We start from the raw sequence: 9,904 nt of genomic DNA on the forward strand, positions 1-9,904 counted from the left end.
AAGTTGTCCCCCTGGGGTGCGGCTCCAGGGTGCGGCGCTGCAGGTGCAGCGTAGGGTAGTGCAGGCCGGCGTCCAGTGCGCTGGAGGAGGTGAGCGCCAGGTGCCTTCGCAGCCCGGGAGCGCGGTCTTGGGCACCGGAGCTGGGCTGGCGGAGGGGATGGTATTTTCCCGAATGGGGTAGGAAAGGGGTGTCGAATTGAGGCTGAGAGCTAGGATCGACCCACCAGAAGGGTCCCGAACGCAGAACCGGGGCGGACGAACTGATGTCTGCAAGAGACAGTGTGGCCTCCGGCCTCTGGAATGTTTCTGGGGGTCTCGGGCTTGGGAGAGGGAGTGGGAGCAGTGAAAATGGGAGGGGGACCGTAACAAGGTCTGGAAGAAATGACCTGCGCTCTGAAGAGAGGCGCCGTGTCGGTATAGGGACTGGTAGAGGACTGGGGGCAGTGGAAAAGGAGGCAGGAGGGCGTAACACGGGCCGGAAAAGTGACCTGGGCTCGGCAGAGGGCCAAGAGGTGTAGAGATGGTGCCAAGACTCTGGGGCGCATCCCGATTCTGAGAGAGGGAGAAGATGGACCCGAACGCAGCCAAATGGGTAGTAGAAGGAGCATCTGGAGCAAACAGTGAGGATGGGCGGGAGAGGGTGGTAGAGCCCCTCCAGGAACCGGGCGAAGCTCAAGCACCCAGAAAAACCTTCGGTGACTGTGAACTGCAGAGCTCTGCGGCAGGGCAGTGAGCTGGGGCGCAGAGGCAGGTCAGACAGGCCAACGCGGGCTCCGGGAGGCTGTGGCTTTAAGAGCAACCCGGGGCGTGCGGGCTCTTTAAGGAGGGGGCTGGGGGCGTGTCAGGAAATGAGCCTGGGCCCGCCTCGCCCGGGAGGCGGCCTCGGACGTCCGGAGGCTCCGGGGCCCAGCCGAGCGGGAGCCCGCGCCGGGGAAGGCGCGCGCGGCGGCCTAGCGTCCGCCCGGCTTCCACCCACATCCCCAAAGCCCTGCTCCCCGAGCGCTTGGGACCCGCGCTGCTCCCCTCCTGCGCCACCCCACGGCGCGCCCTCGGCGCCGCCCTGGGCCGGCTCCCCACTCCCCGTACACCCCTCGCCCTCGAGCCCACGCCTCGCTCCCGCCGCGCGCCTCCGCACACGGCCCGCGGCCCTCTCCCCGCCCCGCCCCGCCCCGCCCCGCCCCGCATCCCGGCGCTTCCCCCCGCCGCTCCTGCTCCTCTCCCCCGGTTTCCCCCTGCAACGCCTCCCCACTAGGCCCCAGCCCCGGTCCCTCGCTGCACCGCTCTCCCGGGCTCACCCTCCAGGGTCTTTCTCCTGAGCTCCCAGGGAGAGAGCCAGCGGTGGAGCAGGACAGCTGTGCTCACCCCAAAGCAGAACTTCATCCAGAAGGAAGGAGGCCATTAGGCCACCCCTATGTGACAATCGAGGGCTGCGCCTGCAGAAAGCAGCAGCTCCCTGCCCTGTCATCCAGGGAATCCGTTCTGGCCGCCCTGTGACCCAACTCCTCTGCTACCATGAACAGGGCCCCCCTGAAGCGCTCCAGGATCCTGCACATGGCGCTGAACGGTGCCCCCGACCCCTCTGGAGAGGCCGAGGCAGGCAGCGGGGAGAAGCCCTTTCTGCTGCGGGCACTGCAGATCGCTCTGGTGGTCTCTCTCTACTGGGTCACTTCCATCTCCATGGTGTTCCTCAACAAGTACCTGCTGGACAGCCCCTCCCTGCGGCTGGACGCCCCCATTTTCGTCACCTTCTACCAGTGCCTGGTGACCACGCTGCTATGCAAGGGCCTCAGCACGTTGGCCACCTGCTGCCCTGGTGCTGTGGACTTCCCCACACTGCGCCTGGACCTCAGGGTGGCTCGCAGCGTCCTGCCACTGTCGGTGGTCTTCATCGGCATGATCACCTTCAATAACCTCTGCCTCAAGTACGTAGGGGTGGCCTTCTACAACGTGGGCCGCTCTCTCACCACCGTCTTCAACGTGCTGCTCTCCTACGTACTGCTCAAGCAGACCACCTCCCTCTATGCCCTGCTCACCTGCAGCATCATCATTGGTGAGTGATTGGCTGGGGCCCCACCGAATAGGTAGGGCCGGCACAGGGCCAAACTGTAAAGAGCAACCAACCCTTCCAGGCACCTTTGTCCTAGTTCCCTTGGTTCAGCAGTCAAAGAGGAAGAGCCTGGGGCCCAGAAAGAACACATAACTGCCCAGGGTCATGTAGCAAGGTAGTTGCCCAGCGTGTGCCAGAGTAATAATTGCAATAATAATAGCAACAGCGGCAGCAAAAGTGATTGACATTGAGTTCTTAAAATGTGCCAGGCACACATATCCAGGCACTTTACCCATATTAACTAATACTCATAACAAGGTCGGATTATAACCCACATTTACAGAAGGAAAGCTGGGGCGCGGAGAAGTTCAATAACTTGTTCAAGATCACAACGCTGATCACTGGCGAAGCTGGGATGTGAACGCAAGCGGCCACATGCTTGACCTCTGTAGCATGTTGTTTCCCAAAAGCTCAAGTGTCCTGAGTACCCATCCCACTCTCTTTGTAGAGGACAGTGCATCTTAGTAAATACACCATCACCCTCTGTCCTTGCTAGCCCTGATACCATCATCTCAGACTTGACCCTCAGAAGACAATTACTGATAGTGGTTTTATGCTCTCATTTCACATACAACATCTCCTTCGACTGCCTAGAAGTCCTATGTGTGATGGTATCCCATGATCATCTATCTCCATGCAAATGAGGAAACTGAAGCTCAGAGAGGTTAACTTACTAGCCCGGGACCACAGAGCTGGCAAGTAACCAAGCTAGGATGTAAATCCGGATTGGCCAGACTCCCAGGCCTATGCTTCCAGTCTGCTCTGTTCTTGAACACTGGAGGCCAGAGCTTTACTGTCCAATTCAGGAGCCACTGGTCACGTGCACATTTAAATTGGTTAAATGAACTTTTAAGTATTCGGTTCCTCCTATGCAAGGGTTATCACCAGATTCTGCAGCCACGTTTCCCTTGCTCTGTGGCCTCATGTGGCTAGGGGCTCTTGTGTTGGACAGCACAAGCCGTAGAACATTTCCTTATTGCCAAGGGTCAGGTTGGGCAGCACTGCTCTGCCACCTAGGAGTAGGATCTTTATTTGCACCTGCTCAGGTTTTTCCTCAGCACCATAACGTGTGGCTTATTTGGCCTACATACTCTTCCCTGGTGTCCCAGAGTCCCCGACTCCATGCACTAATGGAGGGGGAAGGGCCCCTCCACACCATCTGTCCTCGAAATTCTCTCCCCTGGTTGAACAGCCATTGGACCTAGGGCTGCTGTGTCTTAGGCCCAAGAGGGGAGAAGAAAGAAGGGCAAGGTTATCATGGGAGGAGTGGCCAGCAGCCCTCCCCAGGGAACCCCCCAGCCCCTGCTGCCTCCCTCTGGGCCTCACCTCCTCTCTGTCACCCCAGGGGTCTCCACTTAAGTGTCTCTGCCTCTACCAGACATGGCGTGGGGTGGGCCTCCTGGTGGGAGAATTTGTGTGCCGGAAGAGAACTGAGCCCAGGTCCCCAGAGTAACCCAAGTGGCCGTTGGCAAGATAGCTGCTGAGAAAGCGCCTGCTGTTGCAAGACCTGCCCCTATCTGCAGGTCCCCTTCCTTCCTCCTTTGGGAAGTATGTCTCAGCTACTACTCGAAGCCCTCCTCCTGGCCTCCCATGTCACATAGAACCTCCAAAGCTCCCTCTGCTGGACAGTGCCCTGGGGTCTGGAACCTTGAGGTTGCAGTCCCAGTTGGCTGGGGGGCTGGGGGTGCTCCGGCTAAGCTGGAGTGGGTAGCCAGCCCTGTGCCCCCCCACCAGCAGCCTGTGGGTACCTGTGTGCCGGGGCTCTGCCAAGACAAGGAGGACTGCGTGTCCGGGGCCTGGGACCTAATAGGTGCCTGCCGTCCTTTTTCTTTTTTTTTTTTTTTTTTAGTTGTAGTTGTCAATACCTTTATTTATTTTTTTATGTGGTGCTGAGGATCGAACCCAGGGCCTCGAAGGCGCTAGGCGAGTGCTCTACCTCTGAGCCACAACCCCAGCCCCTGCCGTCCTTTTTCTGAAATAGGTTTCCCTTTCCTTTGTTGTCCAGGCTTGTCTTGAACCCCTGGGCTCAAGCGGTCCTCCTGTCTCAGCCTCCCAAGCTGGACTACGGGTGCGCACCAGGCGTTGAGCTGTGTCTCCTTTAATACATGCACCCGCTGTTCAGCCAGCAGCGATTAATTGGTCACTAAGCATGTGCCGGGCTTTGGTGTCACAAATTTGGAAAAGGTAGCCTCAGTTCCCATACTCAGAGGGCCGGGCCATAGTGCCTGGCAGTGATAACAGCTCTGCCCGGGGGGTAAGGGCAGCGATGGGGACCCAGGAGGTGTTTGGGGAACCCTGGAGGAAGGGGAGTGGGAGGGGGCCATCTAAGCAGACTTTCTGGGGAAGCCCTGCCTGACGCCAGGCTGCCCAGTTAGAGCTCAAGGGTGACCATGCGGTGCAGGCCTTGGGGGCCCAGGTGAATGAACCGAATTTTTCTTGACAGCAGTTGGGAGCCACAGAGAGGCCTTGCACCTGCCAGGACCTGGGCAGGTCTGTGCGCGGGAAGATTCCTCAGGTTGCAAGGTTAAGAGTTGGAAGGTGCTAGGTGCCGTGGGGCGTGTCTCTAAGGAGGAGAATCCCAGGCAACTTAGCAGGGCCCTGTCTCAAAATTAAGAATAAAAAGGGCTGGAGATGTGGCTCATTGGTTAAGTGCCCAGGTTCAATCCCTGATACAAAAAAAAAAAAAAAAAAAGAATAAAAAGGGCTGGGGGTAGCCCAGTGGTAGAGCATCCTGGGTTCCATCCCTAGTATCCCCCCACCCACAAAAAATAAAAAAGGGAATAGATTGGTTAGAGTGGGGAATCAAGAAAGTGCCCCAGATCTTTACAAATGAAGGAAACTGGAGCTCTGAGAGGTTAAGTAACTTCCCCCAGGCCACTCAGCTTCTGAAATGCACAGCCCAGTTGGAGGTCAGGTCTCTCTGACAACCAAAGCTGTTCCTGCTACCCCATCTTATTGGCTGCTAGGGCAGGAGATGTCATGTGTAAAATCCAGCCCCCACCTTCTGGGAGCATGGGGTCTGGCTGAAGAGACCAGTCTATCAGATGCCTAGCAGCCCAGACCAGTTAGAGGTCAAGGGCAGGAGGTGTCAGAAGGGATTCCTCCTGGAGAGGCCAACTTTGACCTTGAAGAGTGAGTAGAATCCCTCTGGAAAGGAGGCGTTTTCTGGGGCAGACATGAGGCAAGGACACTGAGGCCCGTGAGAAGCAGGGAGATCCAGGTGCTTGTGACCCCCGGAGGGTGCAGCAAGCCAGTGTGCCCGCCCAGGCTCAGTGCAGACTCGCTGGTGGGCAGCGGGGAGCTGTGAAGGCTCTCAGAGCAGGAGGTGAGTCTTGGGGTGACTGTCCCCAGGTGCCTCAGGCCAGAGTGATTCCAGCTTAATGCTCCTGTGATAAGGTCCATGGAGAAGGAGCCAAGCCTAGAGGCCCTGGCCCTGGCCCAGGGTCACCTTAACACTAAGTGGCATTATCCCAAAGCTGCTCCTTCCAGATGCCCAGGGCCAGCACAGCACGCTGTTATCCTATGGCCTCTTCACAGTGTTTCCGAGGCAGCTGGGGCAGTGGTCCGTGGAAGGACGTTCCCCTCTGCTGGATAGGAACGGGGCCTCACTCGGGCCTCTCCCCCAGCCCTGGGATTTTGCTGGGGGGAGAGGGCCGGTGGATTTGTGGAAGGAGGTATGGGGAGGGCGGCGTGGCCAGGGCCACACAATGGACTGTGAACTGTGGGGTCAGAGTCTGTCCCTCTCCCCTGCCTTGGTCCACGAGGCTCCTACAACAGCATGTCGCAGACCAGGTGGCTGAGGAACGGCTCCGAGTCCCCCACGGTGCTGGAGTCTGGGAAGTTCAGGATAGGAAGGACATCGGCAGAGTCAGTGTCCCTGGGCCGAAGGTGGTGCCTCTGCTGACCTGGCATGGTGGGGCACAGGCCCCTTGCAGGATAGCACTGTTCCCATCCCTGAGGCCCCTGTCCCTGAGGTCGAGGCCTGCGGCATGAACCTGGGCACTGTGCCACTCCACCTCCGGGTGCAGTCTGTCTCCAGTCCTCACGGTGCTCCTCCCCCTCTGCCCCCGCCCTGCCCCTCTCCCTGCTGCAGGTGGCTTCTGGCTGGGTGTGGACCAGGAGGAGGCCGAGGGCACCCTGTCCTTGGTGGGCACCGTCTTTGGGGTGCTGGCCAGCCTGTGTGTCTCACTGAACGCCATCTACACCAAGAAGGTGCTCCCGGCGGTGGACGGCAGCATCTGGCGCCTGACCTTCTACAACAACCTCAACGCCTGCGCCCTCTTCCTGCCCCTGCTCCTGCTGCTCGGGGAGCATCAGGCCCTCCTGGACTTCGCGCAGCTGGACAGCGCCCACTTCTGGGGGATGATGACGCTGGGCGGCCTGTTCGGCTTTGCCATCGGCTACGTGACCGGGCTGCAGATAAAGTTCACCAGTCCCCTGACCCACAACGTGTCGGGCACGGCCAAGGCCTGCGCCCAGACGGTGCTAGCCGTGCTCTACTTCGAAGAAACCAAGAGCTTCCTGTGGTGGACCAGCAACGCCATGGTGCTGGGCGGCTCCTCCGCCTACACCTGGGTCCGGGGCTGGGAGATGAAGAGTCAGGAGGACCCCGGCCCCAGAGAGGGCGAGAAGAGCACTGTGGGGGTGTGAGCCTCCTCAGGGACCTGCAGCCGCCAACCCCAAGGGTGAAGTCGGGGCTGGGACGGCACCGAAGGCTCTTCCTGCGGACCCCAGGGTGAAGTGGACATTGTTTACAGACAGATCAGAATACGGGGCTGAAAAGGAGCCAGTGTTCCAAGTAGATCAGAAAGTTGCCAAACCTGTCCCCACCCCTGTCCTATTTATGGACACCATACTGAGGGGAGCACCCTTCCCGTCCCCCACCAGGTCCTCTACCTCCATCATCCCTGGGGTTGGACAGGGCTGCCCCCTCAAGGGTAGTATTGGTGAAGTGAAGTCTCACTTCTACTCAAGGAAGATGGGGTGACCCCAACAGCCAGCCCAAGCTGGTCGGTCACCTCACATCTCCCAGGCCCTGGGCGGGAGGGTAGCCCTGGCCCCGCAAACCAGCCTGTGTTGGGAGGTTGTGGGGCCGAGCCCAGGGGGCAGTGGACCAGTGCACCCCATTCTCTGTGTTGAAAGCAGCAAGCCACGAAAGCAGGTGAAGGGTCAGTTGTGCCCGTGCCTGACCTGGGAATGGGCTGGGTCTTGAGAAAGTGCCACCTCTGTGCCCAGGCTTTGCAGCTTTGGAACGTGAGGGAGCCACATGTCTCTTTCAGGTTAAGTGGAGACATGAACCGCTCCCTCAGTCCCTGGGCTGAGATGAACCTGCCTGAGTCCGCTGCCCTGGGAGGGCCACTCTGGTCTCCGAGCATCTGCCACAGGTACCTGGCTGAAGTGACAGTCTTCTCGAAGCCACTTCTGCCTCCCCCAACGCCTCCATCCCCGGGAGGGGCCGTGGGGCCAGAGGGGAAGCTTCTGCCCGGGATGCTCCCCCTCCCGGCTCTGAGCCTCTCTGTCATTAAAAGATCAGCGCCTACACATGCTTCCCTGGGGTCCTGAGGTCGGGGTTCACAGACCTTCCTGTCCCTGCCTTGGTCCCCCGGGCTCCTACAACTGCACGTCAGACCAGGCAGCTGAGGAACAGCAGGAGCTGAGCCCTCAGTCCTGGAGGTGGGGAAGTTCAAGATAAGGCGGGCGCCACAGGGTCAGTGTCCCTGGTCGGAGGTGGCCCCCTGGCATAGTGGGGGCACCAGCAAGCCCCCTTGGCCTCTAATCCTGTTCCTGAGGGCTGGGCCCTGCCACCTAATGTCTCTAAACAAACCCCCAGACCAGAGGGGGCCCCTCGCCACAGCCTGAGGGTTTCTTTCACTGCCCTGTCCCTCCCACTGGACATTGGCACCTCCCGCCTGCTGGGGTGGTATCTGGTGTTGTAGGAACAGCAGCAGAAGGCCAAGGAGATGTCTGCCTGCCAGCGTCCCCTCCAGCCCCCCCCCCGCGTCCCAGGTGGTTCTCATGAAGTTGGTGGGCCAACGCCCCAGGCTCTGCGAGCTTTAATAAAAAGAGAAAGCCCCCGTGTGTGCACCGAGGGTGAGGCCACAGGTCCTCAGGGGACTTGGGAGCATGGCCCTGGGGAGAAAAGCTCTTAGGACAGGGGTTGGGTCCAGATCCACGCTTCCTGGGAGGTGTGTGGCCAATGGCTGCTGCCTGGGGCTCTGTTTCCGTCACTCATCTTCGGTGCTCCCCTACCCAAGGTGCAGGCCATCTGCCCCCCATTGTACACACGAGGACACTGAGACTCGGAGGGGGGCTCCGCTTTCCATAGTGCTGAGCTGTGACCCAGCACCTACTGTGTCCCTGACCCCCGCCCAAGTCTATTGAATCCGTGGGTCAGGGCTGACCTGTGACTTGCTCAACAGAAAACAGATCACTCAGCTTCTAAGGACTTCATTAAGCCCAGAGCTTCCACTCTGCCTGCTTCCCACCTGAGGTCAGTGGCCCCTCCCCACAGATGAACACAGCCACACAAACTGTAGGTGAGACCAGCAGAGGGACCAGCCAGTCAACCAGAATCTAAAGAAATCGTAAACTGTTGTAAGCCTCTAGATTCTGGGGTTTTTTGCAGCAATAGTTAACTAATCAGTAGGTGGGACAGAGTTCTGTGAAGGAAACAGGTTTCAGAAGGGCAGGAGCCAGCATCCTGTGGCCGGCAGCAGCAGGAGTTCACAGACCTCCAGCCGGAGCACCCCACAAATCCCCACAGCTCACTTGCAAGGTCATCCCAGCCCCTGAAGGGCAAGGCACCCCACTTCCGGGCAAGGACAGACCATTGCTGGAGGGCCTATGGGTAGGCCCCAGAGGGTGCTGGGACAGCAGCACCCACAACCCTGGAGTGTTCCCTGTGGTGGACACTGATGGGTGAGAAATTGTGACCCAAAACGTTCTGATTTTTTTTTCCTGATTTGATATTTCTTTGTTCAGAAAATCCTCTTTGGTTTTGAATTTGCCCAAGCCCTTTATTTTGAATTGAGGAAACTAAGGTATAAAAAGGTTAAAAGAAGTTTCTGAGGTCACGGAGCAAATGACTGGCTGAGCCCAAAGTAGAACATGTGTCTCCAAGATGCTGTGTTTGCTCAAGGTCACATGGCTAATTGGCTTTGAGTTATTTTTTTTTAATATTTACTTTTTAGTTTTTTAGGTGGACACAATGTCTTTATTTTATTTTAATGTGGTGCTGAGGATCGAACCCAGTGCTTTATGCATGCCAGGCGAGTGCGCTACCACTTAAGCCACATCCCCAACCCTGAGTTATTTTTTAAATTAAGCAAACACTTAACCTTTCCTAGGTATGAGGCACTGTTGAAAGTATTTTTACAAAATTTCAATTCATTTGATCTTCCTGACAATCCTATTGAAAATGGGTATAGTCATCATTTCCTATCTTACAGACGAGAGAAACTGAGGCACAGAGAGACTGAGTAATTTGTCTGAGATCACACAGCTAATAAGTGTCAGAACTAGAAGTTAAACCCAGGCAGCCTGGCTTTCAACCAAAAAAACATGGTGCTTCCCTAGTATAAAATATATATATATATATATATATATATATATATATATATATATATATATATTATTTGGGGGTTCTCTATCATAATAATCCCATAATATAAATAAAGGTAAGATAATCTAAAGGTGAAAAGAGTCCAAGTGTTAGGGTCAAAAGATCCAGACTCAAAGCATTCACTAGCTGTGTGGGTGTAGCCAAATCACTTACTCTCTCTGATCTTATTCCTCATA

General features: G+C 57.3%; 1 protein-coding gene across 1 annotated transcript; it reads left to right on the forward strand.

Annotated features, from left to right (window-relative positions):
• The first annotated feature begins 632 nt into the window (after positions 1 to 632).
• Positions 633 to 9,695, forward strand: SLC35C1 (solute carrier family 35 member C1). The gene is made up of 2 exons (XM_081278840.1): positions 633 to 2,050; positions 6,201 to 9,695. The coding sequence occupies exons 1-2, from the start codon at positions 1,513 to 1,515 to the stop codon at positions 6,755 to 6,757; spliced, it is 1,095 nt and encodes a 364-aa protein (XP_081134966.1). The 5' UTR covers positions 633 to 1,512; the 3' UTR covers positions 6,758 to 9,695.
• Positions 9,696 to 9,904: the final 209 nt, after the last annotated feature.

The sequence above is a fragment of the Spermophilus citellus genome (genome assembly GCF_964194105.1).
Source record: "Spermophilus citellus genome assembly, chromosome: 2".
Classification (NCBI taxonomy): domain Eukaryota; kingdom Metazoa; phylum Chordata; class Mammalia; order Rodentia; family Sciuridae; genus Spermophilus; species Spermophilus citellus.

What these genes read in the sequence shown, in the direction of transcription:
- SLC35C1 (XM_081278840.1), top strand. Translation starts at nt 1,513, where the DNA reads ATGAACAGGGCCCCCCTGAAGCGCTCCAGGATCCTGCACATGGCGCTG. An exon ending in CACCTGCAGCATCATCATTG is followed by an intron (nt 2,051 to 6,200) that starts GTGAGTGATTGG and finishes TCCCTGCTGCAG; the next exon opens with GTGGCTTCTGGCTGGGTGTG.